This window comes from Danio aesculapii, chromosome 2 (assembly GCF_903798145.1).
Source record: "Danio aesculapii chromosome 2, fDanAes4.1, whole genome shotgun sequence".
Lineage (NCBI taxonomy): Eukaryota > Metazoa > Chordata > Actinopteri > Cypriniformes > Danionidae > Danio > Danio aesculapii.
The window spans coordinates 29,694,862-29,717,227 of record NC_079436.1 but is presented as its reverse complement, the minus strand read 5'-3'; the positions used below and the strand labels follow the sequence as shown (position 1 = coordinate 29,717,227).

At 35.1% G+C, this 22,366-nt stretch overlaps 1 protein-coding gene across 1 annotated transcript; it reads left to right on the top strand.

Moving 5' to 3' along the window:
* Positions 1-4,868: 4,868 nt before the first annotated feature.
* Positions 4,869-22,310, top strand: trpa1a (transient receptor potential cation channel, subfamily A, member 1a). Its single transcript, XM_056476817.1, is given in 29 exon segments — positions 4,869-4,979; positions 5,504-5,654; positions 6,241-6,416; positions 6,525-6,632; positions 7,796-7,904; positions 8,024-8,169; positions 8,261-8,397; positions 8,496-8,544; positions 8,644-8,743; positions 9,727-9,827; positions 10,002-10,171; positions 11,251-11,415; positions 12,147-12,261; positions 12,582-12,748; positions 12,826-12,916; positions 13,008-13,067; positions 14,122-14,220; positions 14,321-14,391; positions 14,456-14,609; positions 14,702-14,791; positions 16,155-16,324; positions 16,405-16,534; positions 17,301-17,483; positions 17,573-17,641; positions 18,063-18,167; positions 19,012-19,118; positions 21,576-21,598; positions 21,601-21,706; positions 21,708-22,310. Coding segments are annotated over 29 exon segments (3,342 nt in total). The 3' UTR covers positions 21,787-22,310.
* Positions 22,311-22,366: the final 56 nt, after the last annotated feature.

Sequence of the window (22,366 nt, the reverse complement as noted above, 5' to 3'; positions counted from 1 at the left end):
CATGAAATGATAGCTTTTTGTTTGTTTCTCACTCTTACAGAGCAGTGTAAAACAAATATATAATATTGGGGTAATTTTCAGCTTGAAGTTTATGGTCACTATTATATATTAAAAATAAAGTTTTGTTGGTCATTCTTTCGTTTCAAACAACAAAGCTGTTAAGACCTAGACTAATGTCACTGGAACACAAGCTTTAGGCAGATGGTCACCGTCTGTCTGCTCTGAGTTCTCAGTCACTCCCACTCTCACATGGCACATCAGTGATGCACCAGTGGAATAAAAGCATGCAAGCACACTGTAACATGTTGAGTGTTGACACTGACAAAAATGGTGACAAACCTATAGCACTTGTATCAACAGTATTACCTGAGATCCCAAAGCTCTCACATTGCTGAAACCAGGCTAAAAAATTGAAAATTATTTAAAGTCGATATAATCCAGTCTGTGAAGAGGGAAAGAGTCTGTAATTAGTTGAGCATGATGGTTTGCCATGAAAAACACATGCTTAAAAATAAATATTATATTATAACTGATAACTTAATTGCTGAATGAGTAAGTCATTTGAACTAATCAATTGAATAAAAGACTTGCTTGTTAGATATCTACCGCCACCTCCTGGCAGCTTTAGATACCTAATTAGAGGAGTTTTTTTTGTAAAAACAACAAATTTTATGTTATATATTAATCGAGAAAGATTTAAAGGGATAATTTATCCAAACATTAACGGTCTGTCTGCATTTTTTCTCACATCTGTGTTCTTGCAAAAGTGTATCATTGTTTCTTTTGCAGAACATGAAACGTATTTTAAAGAATGTTGATTTTGAAGCTGTAAAAATGGTCTGTAAATATATCTAATTTTAATAATAAAAAAATAATAATAATAAAATAAAATTAAATAATAAAAATGTGTAAATATACCAATTTTGATGCAAATTCTGAAAAAAGCATGGTTGGTGTCACCTAAATGTATATTTATATATAATACGTTTGCTAATACTTTACAATAGTTTTCATTAGTTAATGCATTTAACCAACATGAACAAATAATGAATGCATTTATTGCAGTATGTATTTTAACGTTTGTTAATGAGAATATATTTATGTTACAGTGCAATAAACAATGTTACCAAGCACAGATTTATGTATTAATAAAGCATTAGTAAATGTTTAACTACGATTAATAAATGATTATTGTTCATTCTTAGTTCATCTTAGTAAATACATTAACTAACATTACTTAATCAAACCTTACTGTAAAGGGTATTAAAATTTCTTTCTAGTAAAATTTTTTAAAAAATGTCTACTTGACACATTTAACATTTATCAATTAATGATTGACAACCCTGTGTGTGAATAAAAAACAAAATTGTAATAGAATTTAACTTATAATATTACAATCAGTGTATTGTAACTTCATAATGTAAATTGGGTTTTGGGATGCTTCTATGTAAAATCCAGCAATGCCAGAAGCTGTGCTGCTCTGTCTGCTTCATGCATCCTGCTATTTGGTGCAGTATTGTCTCAGGAGGACTATCCCTATTGATTTAGAGCTGAGTGCTTGTTCTTGTCCTGCTATGATTAGAGCTTCTGCGCTCTCCATCACTCTTGCTATTTTAAACCAATTTCCCAAAGTCAGCCATACCAGCTACAGTATCTGGTGGTGGTTTATCCCATTGAGAGGTTTGTCTTCCGGGGAACTTCCTCAGCTGTTCTCCAAATCTGTTGGATTGTGGGATCGTTTTTTTAGGGCCATGTGTCTTTCTGCATACATGGAGTCTGTAAAATATAACACAATCATTATTAAATTAATTAATTATTATTGTTATTATTAATAATAATAATAATAATTCCTTATATTTATATAGCTTTTTTGGACACTCAAAGGGCTTTACACAGTTTTGGGGGATCTGTGCAGCATCCATCTGGATGATGCGATGGCAGCCATATTGCGCCAGACTGCACACCAAACACAACCTGATTGTGGAGAGGAGACATAAGTGATGATTATGATTTGGGGATGGTTAGGAGGCTAGTGGACAAATTGAGCCATAATGCCAGGGTTAAACCCCTACTATTTTTCTAAGGACATCCTAATGACCATACAGAGTCAGGACCTTGGTTTAACATCTCATCCTAAAGACAGTGCTCATATAGAGTCCACATCAATATACTGGGGCATTAGAACCCACACAGACCGCAAGATGAGCACCCCCTGCTGACCTAACTGACACCACTTCGGCAGCAACCAAGCTTTCCCATGTGGTCTCCCATCCAGGTACTGCCCTGCTTAGCTTCAGTGGACGACTATGTAAGAGTTGCAGAGAGCTAGCTGCCGATTCTTTAGAATAAACATGTTGTTGATGTTATTTTGCAATCATGCTCTAAAATTAGAAAAGGAAAGTAAGATGATGCCTTTTAAGAAGTGTCTGGACCATCTCATTAGCAAAGGCTGTTTCCACTAGCTAGTTAGAGTGCAGCAGGGATGGCATTTATGGGTCGGAAAACAGTTGCCATTGAATTCCACAGTATTCGTTTTTCGTACTATAGATGTCAATGGTAACTGATTTTCAATGTTTTTCATACTATCTTATTTCCCACAGAAAAATGAAACTCATAAATATTTGGAATCACTTAAGGTTAAGTAAAGGATGAGTACATTTTCATTTTGAGGTAAAACAACACTTTAAGTCATAGACAAATATCAACATAAGTTTACTGTTACCTCTATTGTTTGCATGAATCATAATTCCTTTCATAAGGTAATGTGTACGGCAGTATTCAAGAGCATCATTACAAACTGTAGTATTGCCATATACGACTAAAGAAAAGTTACCAGTATGATGTAAAACTGATGTTTTACACCACGTGTTTACACATGTGGTATAAAACTGAACATTTCTAGTCAAAAACCACCTTCTGCAATCTTATACCAATGGCATAAATAAGAGCATTTAGAATAACTAAATATGTGGAGAGCGCTGCTATTATGTGAACATATTACTGTTATCTTGCAATATGGAGTGTTAATGGCAAATTAAATGTAATTCCCAGAATACTTGAAATTAAATGAAATTATTTAATGACAATATTTTAAGGTTACAACTGAATTAGTTACAAAATAATTGTATGAAATGATAAAAAATATAATATTCATTTTACTCAGTATAAATGTAAAAAGTTACCTCAGAGACTGAGGGAGAGCGAGACCTTTTCTTTTTCTCTGTGATAGTTACAAATTCAGGATTAATCTACCAAAAACTATTTTAATGCCATAATTACACCCTTTATGTACAATGTTTATAAAAAACGATTAAGCATTAATCTCAAATTATTATAGTTAATTATAGATATTTTAGTGTAAAAACATAAATGTTAAGATCAAATAACTGCAGCTGGGGTTGCCAGAATTTTACCTTTGCAAATATAGTAGAAATTGTACAATAAAATACCATATTTGATTAATTTAATGTTAGTAAATGTTTTAAAGTACTAACATCTACACATTGTACCTTTGTTTCATAGACAAAAACACCCCCATAAGTAGGCCAATTATAAGGTCATATAATGAACCAATGATCATCAATCATTGACAAGCAGAAAAACATACTAATATATAGAAGGTGCTCTCTGTCACTCTGTCTCTCATCTCTGTCGACTGAATACAATCTTTAAGTAATGCAATAAACATTATATTTCAACATATGACATTATAATACCTAGAAAACCTCTAAAAGTAAAGAATCATGCAGGGAATTCTAGGAAAGTTAATTACGGTTATTCACCTTTATTAAGTAAACTGTTAACAAGATTCTTATTGTAGCATTTCTATAATTAAAATAATATAATATTATAATTAAACACATATTTTTTATTATTTAACAGCCATTTTTACAGGCTTAGTATCTCAAAGTAGAGCAACTTACTAAACATCACAGGTTCATAATTAGATTAGACATGCGATGAGCTGTTAACTTTATCATCATCAAAAATCATCTTTATTTGTTGGCTCTGCTTTCCCAGTCATGGGTTGCAGCTGGAAGGGCATCCGCTGTGTAAAACATATGCTAGATAAGTTGGCGGTTCATTCCGCTGTGGCAACCCCAGATTAATAAAGGGACTAGGCCGAAAAGAAAATGAATGAATGTTGGTTCTGTGCCGGATAAAATGACTTGAGGATGGAAAGTGCTGAAAGGATGTAACCATAACCAGCACAGTCTTTAAAAAAGAGCATCAGTCTTACGTTACAACTCGCATATGATTCTCTTCATGAGCAATAATGGCCCATGAACAAAACACAGGGTGTTTATGTCTCGCCAGTACCCAAAGGAAATGATCTTAGACCAGAAATGGGCCACTCTAATGGTAACATGTAGCCTTTTTACTTTTAAATCCTTGATTGATATTTACAAATTGCGCAAGTAATGCTTTATTTATTGAGTTAACTGAAAATAAGAAGGATGATGTAAATAAAATACAATTATCATGAATTATATACAATCCCAATTATATCATTTCATACATAAAACTTCATAATGTAATACATGTAGTGGAACTTGATTCTCAGCCCCCATAACCATAACGCGTAAGTCTCATTAGGAAGCATCTGGTTGCATCAGAAAAACACATCTGACCGCGCTATAAAACCCCTCACTGACAGCAAAGCCACACACAAGCCGATAAAGAAGTGCTCCCAAATGGGTAAGAATGAGCTTTATAAAAAGCTTCCTCTAATTCTCTTTTTTTAATGTGTGCTGTTTATATGCAATTCTCTTTTATAAAATGAAGATTGTGTATGAAAGGGCATTTTAATTTAGCATTTTTAAATTTGTGTTGGAAAGTGCGTCATTTTTTCATGGCCCACTTGCAGGATGACTAAAAAAATGACACACATCTCCAAAAGCGAAAAATCCAGACAGCAGTCCTACGACAGTGTGATGGATGGAGACGAGAGCAACCAGATATCTGCAAATGTGTTTGAGGTATATTGCTTACCTAAATTTATCCATTTAATATTTTGCTGTCACTGAGATATTAAAGTTTTGCATTACTTGCATTATTTTTTAAAGTTGCTTTCATTCTAATTTGAAAGTTTTTAGTCATTTTGCCTTATGTTTTAGCAAGTGTTATTAGTTTGTTTAGGAAGATGTTTCTTATGTATTTATTTGCTCTGTAATACAGCAGAGTAGAAACATTAATATGATGAAATATAATCATTTTAAATATCTGGTGTCTTTTTATGTTTTATTAATATACAATTGTAGCAATTATGTAGCTTAAAATAAATGTGAAAAACGTGATGCATTTTTTAAAGGTTCTTTTTCAGTTTAATGTGTTCTTGCTGAATAAAAATAGTCATAAATAAAAATCAAGCTTTGGAATTTTGCATAAAAATACTTTAGAACTTTTCTGAAAGAGAAAATGCATGTCATGTTGAGCGAGATGACAGCTTGTGCATGTGGTCTGATGTTCCTCATGAGTGGGTTTTAAACTCTGCTGCTTTCAGTGGACTAAGCAAGGAAACGCAGCGGCTCTGGAGAAGAACTCCAGGTTTCTGGACACACGCGACAACATTGGTGCCAGTCCACTGCACTACGCTTCAGCCAATGGGCACTTCCGCATCATTAGACATATCGTGCAGATCGTTGGACACCAAGGTAACTGAGCCACGTCTTTAGCTTCAAAGGACTTTAGCTGCGGTCCATAATTTTTTTTTATTAAAAATGTAAGGAATCATTAGGGCAATATATACTTGCAAAATAAAATAAAGTTTTGCAAACAAAAAATAAACTATTGAGCAAAAATTAAATAAATAATAAAATGATAAAATAATGATTTAATAAAATTAAATAATAGCGCAAATTTCCAAAAATCGCAAAGCGATTAAATAAATAAAAATAAATTCTCCTGATAAAAATAAAGAACTGCAAAGGGAAAATTAAGTTTTGAGAAATAAAAATGAAATTTGCAAACAAAAAAGAACTGCAAATAAAAATCAAGCAGAGCAAAAAACTAACCTATCTGCAATTAATAAAAACAACATAATTGCTAAACATTTTTTTTCAAGTACAGTATCCAACACTAGTGCTGTCACACAAACTCCATGCCAAGGAGCCACACGCCACGTAGATATGATCATTCCACAAAGATGGTAATAAACAGGCTAAACTTATGGACAGCAGTTTTGAGTCAACACTTCTGTTACTGTAATTATTATAATGGTCATCATTTTTGACACTTCAGAGCTCAATGTGAAAGATGAGGAGGGAAACACACCTCTTCACTGGGCCGTGCAGAAGGATCAGCCCGGGAGCTGCTCTGTGCTTCTGTCTCTGGGAGCGGATCCAAACGTCCTCAACAACAGCCACCAGGCACCTATTCATATGGCAGTCAGTCTGGGCAAAAACTTTGTCTTAGAGGTGGGTCAGTCTCCTCATTGTATCTGTAAACACAGTAATGTTTTTAGGTAGAAAAAAACATTGTATTTATGTCTTCTTGTAGTTGACATGAGTCTTTTGAGTTTACAGCAACTTGTGTCACATAAACAAACTGATGTGAACCTGGAGGGAGATTTGGGAAACACTCCTGTTATTTTATCTGCTGCTTTGGACAACCATGAGGCTCTGGGTATATTGGTAGGTTGAATTTTTGGTTGGTTTTAGTTTACTTTAGTTTACTCAACCTCAGGTCATCCGAGATGTATGGAAAATGTTTTCGTCAGTAGAACATTGAAGAGGAATTTTAGCTAAAACTTTAACTGTGTTTCTTGGAAATACATAATATACAAGTCAGAATCAACAAAAACATACAGGCAAAACTAAATAACATTCATGGCCCCCAATCTTACTTTTTTATACAGATTGCAAAATACAGATTGCAAAAAATACCATTTTGATAGTACAACACATAGTCCTAGTCTGTTGTAAACAATTTTTTTAGACTTTAATATATTATTAGGAGCCGTGGTTATTAATTGTGTTTTGCCTGTATATGCTTTTGTTAACTCTCAAAGTGCTGGCAGACATTGACTGACATTTTATGAATCCACCAAAAGTCTTCTTTAATATTCTACTTGGAAAAAAAAGTCACCAACAGCACTAATGCAGTGTGTGAACTATCCCTATAAGATGTCTATTATTAAACTAAACTAAACTAAACTTGATTTAATTATGTTCAAATGAACAAACATAGACGACAAATCTCATTTCCCCAATGACCAACAACAATCTCGCAATCTTGCGAATTAAAAGTAATGTTGCTTGGTAATGGATATGTTTAGATAACATCTTCTGCAAATTACTGGCTAATTTAATTATGATCTTAATTAGTTTGTTTTTTGTACCACCTGCTCATAACGGTGATGTTTAAAGGGCGGGACTTTGAACATACTGTTTTCTTTAAAACAATACAATTGAGATCGTACTCATTTATACAGATTAGCTACTAATTCGCTGAAATTTAAATAATTCAGTTTTTCTGTGATTATCTAGCCGTGTTTGTAGTACTAATTACCTTGTTTCATGATTTGATTAAATACTCTTCTCCAACATGTTTTGAGTTTAATTTTCCTACTAAAATATATTTTTAATGATTAATTGCAAATTTGCCACTTTATGTTTTAAGTTAATACTAACAAATATTTTTATTGCCAAAATAGATTTCATTTCAATCATTTCATTTAAAAAAAAATCTTTTTTATAATTGTAATTAATTTATTGACTAATGACATTGAATTTTAATAATATGAATATTTCCTGATGAAAACAACCATACAACCTTGGTGACCTCTCTCCTCCAGTACAAACATGGTGCAAAGTTTTGTCGTCAAAACAACCTTGGACATTTTCCAATTCATGCGGCTGCTTTTTCTGGAGCGAAGAAATCCATGGAGGTCATTCTCCTGAAAGGTGAGATTTTGCATCACTGAACAAGCAGTGGATTCTGAGCCTGAAACATTATATTAATACTATGAGGCTCATCATTACTATAGTACTTTGAGTGTCTCATATTACTGAATGCTTCACAGGAGAAGAAGCTGGTTTGTCCATTGACGCCCATATAAACTATGTGGATAAATCTTGCAGCAGTCCACTTCACCTGGCTGTACGTGGAGGAAATCTGGACATTATTAAACTCTGCATTGGATACGGAGCCAAAATTGATCAACAGCAGGTAAAAAATGTATATAATATAAAAATACCAACACACAATCCATTTTTAATCCCATTTTTTTGTATTTGTAATGTATTTTTGCTCTTTACAGTGTGATAAATCCACTGCTCTCCACTTTGCATGTAGTCAAGGTGCCACTGAGGTTGTTAAAGTCATGCTTTCGTCTTACCCTAAAGTGTGTAATCTTATCAACATCACAGATGGGGCCAACCAGACGCCACTACACAAGTACTTCTGCTTTACATTATATTGATGTAGAAATAATGAGAGTGTGCCTAAACAAATCAACATATCTGAGATCTCTGTATTTATTTTCCATTTTTCAGAGCAGTGATTTTTGACCATTTCGAACTTTCAGAGTATCTTATGTCACAGGTATGGCAACTGGAGTTGTTTATAAGTTATAAGTCTATGTTTCTACAGTTTGTAGCCTATAAATCTTTTGTTAATTATGGGAAACTTTGATTGTTTCAGGGTGCCAACATTGACTTTGTTGACTGCAAAGGCCATTCTCCACTCCTTCTGGCAACAAGTTGCGGAGCATGGAGAACAGTCAATCTGCTTCTGTCCCATGGTAACTATAATAGATTAATATCAATAATTTAATAATAATAATAACATAAATAAAAATATTTATTTGAAAATAAATATTGTACTGTTATAATATTTGTTATATTTTATCTGAATTATTTATATTATTATTTATAACGATGATAATAACGAAATTAATTAAAAATACATTAGTAATTTTTTTAATAAAAATATTTTATTATGTATAATGTATAATGTATTATTATTATGTATACACTTTCTTCGTATTTATCATTTTTCTTACCATTGATAAATTCAAATTTGATAATTAAATAACCAAACTTTTTGGTATTAGTTATACTTTAACAAAAGTATTAATGCAGTTATTATTGATAATAGTGACATATATACTACAATAATGATAATAAATAATTTATTATTTTTTAAATGTTTAAGTTTTAGAACAATTACATTTTATATATTTATATTTATAATAAATGAGTTTATTATTTATAATGGTTATTAATAAATAGGTTTTTTTATATATATAAGCTGCATTACTATTATCATTGTGATTCATTCATTCATTTACTTTTTGGCTTAGTACTTTTATTAATCAAAGGTTGCCACAGTGGAATGAACCACAAACTTTTCCAGTATTTGTTTTACGCAGAAGATGACCTTCCAGCTGCAACCCATCACTGGGAAACATACAATCACTCATTCACACTCATACACTAAGGACAATTTAGCTTACCCAATTCACATGTCTTTGGACTTGTGGGGGAAATCGGAGCACCCAGAGGAAACCCACGCGAACAGGGGGGAAACATACAAACGTGCTACCCAATGCACCACCGTGACGCCCCATTGTTGTTATTTTGTATTATTATGTAATTTTATTATTTACAGTTATAAATAATAATAATAAATAATCATCAAACATTATAATGATACATTATAATTTATTATAATAATTCAAATAAGAATACAATTTCCAAACTAATAAACATGTTTGTTTTGTAGGGGCTGATCTGACGAAAAAAGACAAATCTGGATGCAACTTCTTGCACCTGGCCATCCTGCAGCCCAGGGGTCTAAAAAACCTGCCCACAGAGGTACTGCAGGTAAAACGTACAAAACCCTAAAACAACGTGGTCCTCTTTCATTGTAGTTCTCCATCCCCCAGTTTCCCTAATTATCCCAAAATTAAGTGACTGCTGCCCTCTACTGGTAGAGCCACTAAAGAGACGAGTGAGAGCCTGTGCTGTTCACTGACTGACCTGTTGTTTTGTCTCCAGCATGAGAGTGTGCGAGAGCTGCTCAATGATGAGGATATTGAGGGTTGTACACCTCTCCATTACGCCTGCAGACTGGGAATACCAGACTCTGTCAAGAACATGTTGGGACTGGAGGTGTCGCTGGACCAAAAGTCCAAAGAGAAGAAATCTGCACTTCATTTTGCAGCTGAGTAAGTCAGATGTCACCGAGGCTGTCCAGAAGTGGAGATAACAGTTAAAGAGCTTTTATAACCCCATCAACACACTTAGAGGATGTTAAATCACAGCAAATTAACAAATCACAGAAATGACACAAAACTGATTTTAATAATCAAACACTGGTTATATTATACAAGTAAACCAAAACAAGTAGCTAAATTACTTTTTTAACAGAAAAAAAGTTTTCGACATCATGGGTTGTGGCCAAGTGGGCCTGATCTCTCTCAAAGTTTTCTTTTCTTCACTTTTGTCAATTGGTGAAGTTTTGTTCCTCCCCACTGTCGCTACTGGCTTGATTGATTTTTACTTTGGAGCTGCACATCGTTGGATTTGCTCTTCAGTGTTTGGACTTTCAGCAGTGATTTTAAACCACACTGAACTGAACTTCAACTATGAAAACTGGACTGACACAGTTTTAGTTTACTAGAACTTCTGTTAAGCTGCTTTGACACAATCTACATTATTAAAGCGTTATAGAAGTAAAGATGAATTGAACTGAATCAAGTTGAAGCTAAGCGTTGAAGAAAAACACTTATCAACAATACTAATAATTTGTTACTAATATATTTTAAAATATTTTGATTGATTTGACTGACAGCTGTGCTGCTGGGGTCAAATTTCCTTTCAAAATTAAGCAACAGCCTGTCAGGACTCTCTTTAAATTCTGACTAATTAGTATTTTCAGATGGAACATGTTTTGGAAATGCAAATTACAAGCTGATTGCATCACTCAACCATCTCCTCATCGTTAAATGATTCCGTATTTTCGCCTTTATCTTAGAAACATTAATAACAAAACTTGAATTCATTGTGTTTGAGTTACTATGTATCACATAGGCTAACCAGAGTCTTTAGTTACTAAACAAAAATATGCTTTTTTAGTGTAGTGTAATTTATGTGATTTGTTCAGCTGCTATAAAGTAAAACATCTGTGAACATCTTCTGCTATTCCATATTTTTGCCAGAGGTTAATACTCTCAACAAAATCAAGAAAATCTGTAATAATTACATTTACTCACGCTTGCGTGCCTCCTGTTCTGTATGTGTGGAGGTTTGGGAGGATCAACACGTGCCACAGACTCCTGGAGATGGTGACGGACACCAGACTGCTGAATGAGGGGGATGAGAAGGGTCTGACGCCGCTTCATCTGGCCTCTCGCGAGGGACACGTTAAAGTTGTCGAGTTGCTGCTGCGCAAGGGGGCGCTGTTTCACAGGTACAAGTCACTGAACAATTCATTCTTTTCCCAGGTCCAAACCACCCAGCACGTGGGTGTAGGTACACACGTAACGTTATAATCGAGTTTCTGTTCTGTTTTCTGCTGCACAAGTGGAACTACTCTGTGCGGATTAACACAATTTCAAAAGTTTTCACACAAAAGTGGACCATATTGTTTATGCTACTGATGTTACGAATTTGTTAAAAACAGCGAAGAACTCAAGAGTCAGCTGCTCGACCCAATGTGTCTTCAATGATGAACTGTAACAAACTATTTAATGCGTTTCGTCTGCGCATAACGTAAGGTTGAATTCTTACCTGTAAATGTTACAAATTCACTCGTTTCCCCCCCCCCCCTTTAGTATATAAAGTTTCCTGACATCGATTTCAGCAGCAGACGCATGCGTGTCAGTAGACAGGAAAAAAGAGCGCGAAAATCTGTTTGCACTTAGTTTAAGAATGTTTTTGGTAGTAAAACTGTGGTCTGGTCATACAAGTGGTAATCAATCTACCTGGATATCGTTTTTACTTTACTATAATAAAACAATTTTCACAAGGGATAGCTAACTTAAAACAGGTGACCGAACCACTTAACATCTGAGGTATCAAACTACTATTTGTGTCGTTACGCATTGGAATGTAAAACATCATAGCTACCATAGGCTATAGCTCAAGGATGTATTTTAATTTTTACTTTTTTACTAATTTTTATTTCTGTAATTTGTTTAGTGATTACAGAGGTTGGTCAGGTCTGCATCATGCTGCATCTGAAGGATACACCCAGACCATGGACACTTTGCTGACATCTAACATCAAACTTCTAAACAAAAGCGATGGAGATGGGGTAATTTGTCTAATTCACTAAAACACAACTCTGTGACACAACTTGGTCACAAACTACTGATTACTAGCTTTAATTTGAACGTTTTTGTTTTTGAGAATTAAAATATAAGACTATAAACAATTTAGAGTAATCAGACTTGTCTTAACATTGAAATAATTTTCTTTCTTCAGAAAAAAATACTTTTATTCAGCACATATGCATTAAATTGATCAAAAGACACAGCACAGATGTTTACAATGTTGCAAAAGATTTCAGCTTCAAATATATAAAAGCTTTTGTAAATTTTCCACAAAATAATTATAAAATTCTATCTCTTTCAGAACACAGCTCTACATTTGGCTGCTAGAGCTGGTCATGTAGCAGCAGTGCGATTGCTGTTATACAGAGGTGCCAAGATAATCCTCAACAAAAACGATGCCTCTTTCCTGCATGAGGCCGTACATAATGCGAGGAGGGAGGTCACCAACATGGTGATCGAGAGCGACAGGTCAGCACAGCCATTTTGCACAAATATTTAACAGGTTTTCCAAATTTGAAAATTGGCCACTACCTTTTTTAACACAGATGTGAAGAAGCGATGACAACATACAAACCAAACTCAACGAAACGCTGCATTGTAATGGACATGATTGAGTTTCTTCCAGAGTCCTTTAAAGTGAGAGTTTTATTTGTTGCTGAAGCCTGACACTTCAATTCAAAGTTAAACATTTTAACCAGCAGAGCATGGCAATTTTTGTTCTCCTCAGCATCTTCTTGACACTTGCATAAGGGAATCCGAGGAAGATGTTAACTGCACAAATTACTATGTAAGCTTCCTTTCATACTGGACGCATAAAGTGAGAGATCACCTGAACATCATTTACTCACCCTATATGTTCCAAATCATTTTGTGTTTCCTTCATCTGTTCAACACAAAAGAAAATATTTGAAAGAATGTTGGAAACCATTTACTTTCATAGTATTTTTGTCAGTGACTACCTTTTTTTCAATGTTGGAGGTAATGCATTACAACTAAGGCAAGTTACGTAACAATATTACTTTTGTAAGTAACGAGTAACACACTTTAAAAAATTAAGTAATAATATTTGAGCTACTTTAAAAAAAATGTAAATGTAAAAAATGTAAGTTACTTTTTAGATTAATTAATTTGCTTTTAAAAATTATTTGCTGAATTAAAATGAGTGTAATCATGTTGAATCACACTCCATGAGAGAATGAGCTCCCCATGGGAACAGAGAAAAACAAACATGGCAGATCCTTACATTTCTGTGATGGAAGTATTCTCATTATTCTGAACGCATGGAAGAAAAGGGGATTGTCTCAATGGACAGTGATTTTACTGGACTAATAAGACAATAATACAAAAGTAGCAAACACATTGCTTTAAACTTTCATTATCTGTATATATGGCATGTATAGCGTCAGGAAGTTCTCAGAAGGTAACATTATTCAATTTTTTTAGGTGAAATTAAGGTGTAGCCGTGTAGGTTATACAGTGTGTCATTAAATGCAGAGCTTCTCGTTAAAAAAAAGAAAAATACTCTGCAAGCCTCAGGCAGGTATGAAAAAGTAACTCAAAAGTAACATTACACATCTCTTTCTTTAAAAAGTAACTAAGTAACGCAACTAAGTAACTCAAGGGAAGTCAGTATTGTAATGCATTACTTTCAAAACTAACTTTCCCAAACACTAATTATACAAATGTCAAGTGTTGTAACCATACAAAAGAAAAGGGTTCTTAATTTTGGAACTCTTGGAGGGTCAGTAAATTTCCATTCCTGGGTCAGTTGTTATCTTTAATATGAGTTGTGAGTCTTTAATATATGAACTTCTTTAAGCAATATCTTGTACGTTCTCCAGATTGAGTACAATTTCAGGTGGCTTCAGCATCCACTACAAAACCTTAAAAAAACAGGCATGGAAAAAGACATGGCATACAAACCTCTCAGCGCACTAAATGTAAGTACTACTTTAAAAATAAAAACTTAGAGAAAAAATATATATTTATTTGAATGAGTTTATTGTGAATGGTCATGTTCAGAAAACGTCTCCTCCACAGGCTATGGTGAATTTTAACCGTGTCAATTTGCTCACCCATCCAGTGTGCAAGAAATATTTGGAGATGAAATGGTGAGTCACTGAAAGCATTCATGTCTCAATATGCTGAAATAAAGAACATATTTTTTTTCTATAGGAGTGCCTATGGGATCAAAGCACACCTGCTCAATATGACTGTTTATGCGCTTGGGGTCTTTCCTTTAACATACCTCATTGTGAATCTGAAGCCCACACTGGTCACGTCAAGAAATGTCACATCCGTCAACATGGTCTGCACATCCCTCTACAAGGTACAATCAAGGCAATTCATGCAAAATTGCAGCTTTAGTAATAGTATGTTGTATTGTATACCTCAAGAAAAGCTTCTCTTCGATTTACACAGCAATCCTACCTGACAACATCAAGCATGCTGCTGGTTCTTGCTATGAATATGTATGCAGTGGGGAAAGAGATCCTGCAAATGTTTCAACAGGTTTGTTTACGCTGAACTTAATATTCCCAAGCTTTTCTTTATATAGTGTAATACATGCATATAAATCTCATTTTTCTTATGTGTATTAGGGCTGTGTGATTAATCGAAATCGAATTGCAATTTGAAACATTGCGATAAGTTAATCGCAAGAGGCTGCAATATGAAATATATATGTATTATTTAATTTCCCCCACCCAGAGCAAATGCGTGACTGCCAGGTGTCCTGACATTTTATCCTACCCATCAGATTATGCTACCAACACTGTATTTGAATGGTTCTGAGGTTGGGGTTGGGGATTAGGTAGGTTAAGGTGATATTTGTAATATGGGAATATTTTGGTTTCAAAGTCACAGACAACGAACAAAAACAGGTCATTCTTAAGAGCGGTCACAGAATTGTTGCCACGGCTTACAGATTATTGAGCTGAAGCATGACTACAAAATTAAATCGTAAATCAAATCACAATTGCAAATCAATTTACACCCAAATGTGTATAAACTATAAACAGTCTGTCAACAAATCTGTGCACAAATGTGATAACACTGCATTATAATCTTGCAGATTACTAGCACATATCCTTGATACTGTAAAACAGTTCACATCTGGCAGAGTTTCATTAATATACAGATTAAAGACAGTGGTAAACATTTGTATTTATATATGTATGCAGAGTTCCATTTAATGAGGACATTTTTCTAATGTTAGTTATGAAAACATTTTTAATGTACACAAATGGTCAAAACATCCCTCTCTCTCTACAGTATATACAGTTTAAGGCTAAATTATTTGCCTTCCTGTGAAATTTTCAGTCTTTTCAAATATTGTACTGTTTAAAGTGAGGGACTAAGCTGAAGGAAAATGAATAAATGAATGTTTAACGAGAGATGAAAGACTTTTTTCAGCACATTATTAAAACATAATAATTTAATAACTCATTAACAACAACTAATTTTTTTGTCTTTGCCATGATCATAGTGGATAATATTTTACTAGTTATTTTGCAAGATACTAATATTCAACGCAATTTAAAACAATTACTTAAGGGGGCTAATAATATTGACCTTAAAAAATATTTTCAAAAATGTAAAAGCTGTTTTTATTCTAGTCAAACTACAAGAAATAAGACTTTCTCCAGAAGAAAAAAAATCTAATAGGAGATACTGTGAAAATGTCCTTGCACTGTTGAACACGTTCTGAAAAAGAAAGAAAATGAGGGCTAATCTTGGGCTAATTTTGCTCTTCGTTCCCAATCCGTTCTGACAGACTGCTGCTGTCTCACAATTTCATCAGCTCTTTGAAACGGTTTTGAATGCTAACTTAAAATATGTCGAATGATTGAAACTGTTGTCTTGCCTTCGGAAGCGGCTGAATTATTTGCGGGATTTGTCGAACTACATGGACTGGGCGGCTGCGATCTGTGCTCTGCTGTTCGTGGTGCCCCTGCTGATGAACGTGAAGAGCTCATGGCACTGGCAGGCTGGAGCGCTGGCAGCTCTGACCTCCTGGCTCAATCTGCTCCTCTATCTCCAGCGGTACTTAACTGCTAGAATCACAAGTAACATGTCCACTGAAGAATTTGTAAAGATTTATCTGCAATCTCTCATGTCTGCAGGTTTGAACGGATTGGTATTTATGTGGTGATGTTTCGAGAGATTTCACGGACACTGCTGAGCATTATCGTTTTGTTCTTCTACCTGATATTGGGATTTGCTTTGTCCTTCTATGCCTTGATGATCGAACAGGTGAGTATAGTGATCGTAAAACACTGAGTGTACATATTTAATTTGCAAATGTGCAATACTAGCTGAATGCTGCAAAGCAGGGGTACCTAAGCTCTGTTCTGGAGGGCTGGTGTCCAGACTTTAGTAGCTTCAAATATAATTAAACACACCTAAATCACCTAATCAAACTCTATCTAGGTATACTAGAAACTACCAGACAGGTGTTTAGGCAAGTTGGAGCTAAACTCTGCAGTACATCGGCCCTCCAGGACCAAGTTTGGGCACTTCTGCTGTAAAGGGTCTGTGTGCAGAATTCAGAAACGCTTGTTATTAGTGAAACCAGTGGCCCACAAGTGACCTGCAGCAAGCAACTTTTTTTTGCTTCATGTTTGCTACCATCCAGGCCAGGGGTAACCACCCCTGTTCCTGGAGATCTACCTTCTTGCAAATTTTAGTTGCAGCCTATATCAAACACACTTGCCTGTAATTATCAAGTGCTGTTCAGGTCCAAATTAATTGGTTGAGATGTTTGATTAGGGTTGGAAATGAGCTCTGCAGGAAGGTAGATACCCAGAAACAGTTTTGTGTCATGTAGAAGAGTGGTTTTCCGGAGTGTGTCGGTTTATGACACATCCTTTTAATTAACCGGGATTAAACATCCCAAAAATTATACAGACCTTGATGACAAGAAAAACCTTTTGTTACAACATGTACACACATAGGAAGTGAATTAAAATGATAAAAATCTGTTTTATGGCCAATTGTAAAATATGAATTTATTTTACAGCAGCATTTTGGAAGGATGTTCCTGTCACTGCTGCAGACCTTTGTCATGATGGTAGGAGAAATGAACTACCAGGACAACTTCATGAAGCCCTACCTACAAGGAGATCTTCCTTTCCCTGATTTGACTTTGGCGATATTTGTGTGGTTTGTCTTACTTGTGCCTATCCTTCTCATGAACCTTCTGGTAAGTCCTGAAGCAAACATGGTAAGATCTAAACATAATAGAGGTAAAACAATCCATTATCTCATGTTTCATATATAACTCATGTTTAGATTGGTTTGGCTGTTGGTGACATAGCAGAGGTTCAGACAAACGCCTGCTTAAAGAGGATTGCGATGCAGGTAATTCCACAGTAGCACTCTACTGGGTAAAACACAATACTGGGTCCTCATAATAAATGATCTCTCATTAAAATCTGTATGAACCGGAAGTTGCTGACACTTTTATTTTAGTATGCTGATGCCCTTACAACTGAAATAAAATACTGAGTTGGGGTGGTACTTTCTTTTGGCATATCATTCCCTCATAGCAAACTAACGGAAGGAGGGGCATGGTTAAGAATATTCTGGCTTAAGCCATTAAACAAAAGTGAAAGCAAATGATCAGACTTTGATTGACGATTACCAAAACAAACTTTTTTCAGTGGATAAACTTGCATACAATTGTTCACCAAAAGAATTACATTGTGTGCTAGCAAAATAAAGTGAAGTATTTGATTTCACATGGACTTCAACAATGGGTTATTGTCGATCTACTCCACAGATTGAGCTCCACACTAACCTGGAGGAGAGGCTTCCTTATTGGTTCATGAAGCGGGTGGACCAGGTCACTATCAGAGAATACCCAAACAGATGCTTCAGCGGAAAGGTCTGACAACCAGATTTCTTATTGATAAGACTATATGGTGATGTGCCAAAGAGTAAAACAACACTGATGGTTATGCGGTAGATGATCAAACATTGAATGCTTTGATAAGGCAGTAAACTGATCTTGTTTGCAAACTCAAAGCAGTAGACTTTAATTATGTCTGGTAATCCATATCATTTGCAAATGTTGGATAAATGTATTTAGAAGACAGCCTGCATCTTTGTGTTCCCTCTTGACTTCAATTGTTTGCTTATAGTTTTTGACTTTCACTATCCAAACTGTAGCTGACAAGCCAATCAGGGTGCTCTAGCAGACTGCCCTGACACAGATTTTACATACTGAAATAAGGCAATGTGAGGTGACACGGAACACACCAAACAAAATAGCCTAACAAACTCTCAATGACGGCCTGATGTTGCCCAATGGTTGAGCATTGGCTTTGTGTGTCTCAGCCCTTAGGCAGTGTAGCACCAGATTAAGTGATTAAAAGACATGAAAATGAAGTTGAGAGGAAAAATAATACTTATTCAGTTCAGCCTTTCACTATCATTTACTCAGCTTCAACTTGTCCAGTTTTATTTGTTCTGTTGAGGTTTTTAAAGAATAGGAATGATATAGTCAGTAGTAGCCATTGATTTCCATAATTTTTTGGTCCTACTATGGAAGTCTGTTGGAAGTGTTGACCTATCACAAAAAGGCCTATATTTGGCAATTATAAACTTCAACACACAATAGAGTTTTGCGAATAGTACAAAAAAACATTTACAGAATTTAGAGTAAAGAACAATGGTTTTAGTGTAGTCAAGGCTCATTGTTAAATCTGATTTAATGTGTTTGGGAACAGAAAAGATGGTTTTTCGGAGGGAATGAGGTGAAGTCCAGGACGCGTCTCGGTCCTACCTTCCACCAGTTAACTCCACTGGAAAGAGAGCTAACCAAACAGAAATACAGGTAAAAGCAATCGAACAACTAACAGACCAAAATTTGACAAATCAAGTCACATGCAAAAAAAATGTCCTCTTAATGGCTACACTACCTGACAAAAGTCTTGCCGTCAATTCAAGTTGTAAGAGCAACAAATAATAACTTGACTTCTAGTTAATCATTTGGAAATGTCAAACATTGATTTTTCCAACGAATCATCTGTTGAACTGCATCCCAATCATCACAAATACTGCAGACCTATTGGAACCCGCATGGATGCAAGATTCTCAGAGAAATCAGTCACGTTTGGTGAAGGAAAAATCACGGTTTGGGGTTACATTCAGTTTGGGGTTGTACGAGAGATTTGCAGAGTGGATGGCAACATCAACAGCCTGAGATGAAGATATTTGTGCTGCCCATTACATTACAAACCACAGGAGAGGGCAAAATCTCCAGTAGGATAGTGCTCCTCATACTTCAGCCTCCACATCAAGGTTCCTGAAAGCAAATAAGTTAGAGGTGCTCCAGGATTGGGCAGCCCTGTCACCAGACATGAACATTATTGAGCATGACTGGAGTAAGATGGAGAAGGCATTGAAGGCACCAAAGAATTTTGATGAACTCTGGGAGTCCTGCAAGAACGCTTTCTTTGCGATTCGAGATGACTTTATTAATAAGTTATTTGAGTCATTGCAGATATGTATGGATACAGTCCTTCAAGTCATACACAATATTCATTCTTTTTCCACTGCACCATGACTTTATATTCTATACTGTACATTGTTTCTGTTAAGTGACAAGACTTTTGTCTCAGCAAGTTCAGATCTTACTGTCCTAATTAAATAATTTAAAATCAAGGCATGAACATATTTTATTCTGGTAAAATAAGCGTAATCTAGAGGCCTTGCCTTTAATACAAGCCAATTCTGATACCAAATGATCAACTAAAAGTCAAGTTATTATTTGTTGTTCCTAAAACTTGGATAGGCAACTAGACTTTTGTCAGGTAGTGTAGATCACACCTATTGATGCTCCTGACTGAATGGATAAAACAGCAGCTTACTGTGACTTTTGTGTGTTTGTTGCTGTTGTTACTTTACTTTCTCACTAATTAAGGATTCATTTGCATGTGTGCTCTAGACAGTTGTACTGAAACTTATTAGTTTAAGCAAATTTTAATTGGACATTTTACTTCATCTTTGTTCCAGGTTAAATGATTAATTTTGAGTGGCCTTACAAAAACAAACAATGCTGCTTTTCAAGAACCGCTTGTAATAACTCATCATACATTGTGATGGTTTGTTAGTGGGGTGCAAAGTAATTAATGATTTACCAGAAGGACATTAAAAGATGTGAGGAGTTCTGCCATTTAAATTGTGGTCAATGATTTGTACGGATCTGTATCTTAAATTATAATAATAATACATTAATAAATGGTTCATACCACTGTCACTGTACGATCACCCCAGCAGGGATGTGGAAAGCTATTCAGTCTAAAACTGCTGGTTTAGCCTATGGATAAACACCATAAGTGTTCATAAGCCTTTTTTTTCCCTTGAAAAACACTTGATGTGCATTTCAATAGACTAATAGATAATGAGATGCCGTTGAATTATATAGATATTTTTTCTTTCCATGAGGCACATTTAATACTGAAAAAAGGCAACCCTTAATAGTCAATGTATAATTGGTAAACTGTCCATTGGGACCCATTGTTTTGTCACAACAAGTAAATATAGTTTCAGTTAATATAATACAAATATAATAATATCAGCACAGAGGAATAATATCATCAGAATCACTTTCAGAACACTTTATTTCCAATTGATGAATGATAAAACATTGACAGCCTATCAAAATTGATCCTGCTTTAACGTGCTTTAGCATTATCTGAACACAAAATAATAACCACATGCTTATAATAAACAAAGCCTTATCGTGCATTGTGATGGATAAGATAAGCTACGTTCACAACATGCCGAAATGACATTGATTTCGAGATTACCACACATAAGACGGAGCTCTTCATATCCACAAACTCAGAGTTGAGCATTTTAGGGCAACAGTATCCATGCCTAAACATAGTGCCTTAATAAAAGTGGTTCAACAGTCACATGGCAGACAAGAAGTTAATGTTGTAAGTACAAGTTCTAGAAAAGCATAACTGGCTTTGTACCAGTTAGAATCTTGTGATGTTGACATGGCATGAATGCAGCTAAAGTTATAATTCTTGGTGTGACGTTCACTCTAAAATGGAAATTCTGTCATCACTTATTGACCCTTTACTCGTTTCAAACTTGCTTTTTCCTTCTGTTCACAACAAAAGAAGATAATCTGAAGAATGTTGGAAACCACTGATTTCTGTTCTACTATGGATGTTTCCAAAATTCTTCAAATTATCTTCTATTATCCCTTTAGGTCAATAAAGTCTATATAAGTCTTATAAAGCCCTCTGTACCCAGACAACCTTTGATTTTTCTTCAGGCTGAAGGAGATTTCCGAGACCATGGAAAGCAACACAACCTGCTAAAGCTGATAGTGCAGAAGATGGAGATCAGCTCAGAGGCCGATGAACACGACGGCCCCCCAGTGTTTCAGGAGCTGAAGAGAAACTCCTCACCAAAGCAAATGGGGTCCACTGCTCAGAGCGGTGACCGCCAGAAAGAAGGGAATCTGCAGTTTCGTCAAAACCTAATAAACACAGCACTGCTTGAACAGCTGCGCTATTTACTCAAACAGTAGCTACGTTTCCATCCACCCATTTTTATGCGCATTAAAACGTAAGCCCATAACTGAGCAGGATAAACTTTTATTCAATAAGAAGAAATGCGCACAAACTACAATGGAAACATTTTAACCGAATAAATTCCAGTATGCGTATTAAAAAAGGTCATGTGATTTTGTTATAAGAGAGCATGTGATGATAAAAAGGTGTGTGAATGGATAACCAGCCGGCTGAGCAGATTGTAAAACATCTGAAATGTTGTTTTTGGTCATTCTAAACCGCATCAGTATTAGTGTTATTATATTATTAATTACCTAAAAAAATTAATAAATTTTAAAAATCAAGAGGCGTCTTTGCTCCACGTCTGATGCCTTCAAACACCACCGCGCGCTCACTGCATGTCAGGATTGTCTTCTGAGGAGCAAGTCATTTATTAAATGAAAAGATTCACACAGCTTCTCTTATCGCAGCAAATTCCGTTTTTACTGTTGATATTTTGCCGCCAGAATTATCAGCAAGTGAACAATTTTGTTGCTTTGACTCGTTGGAT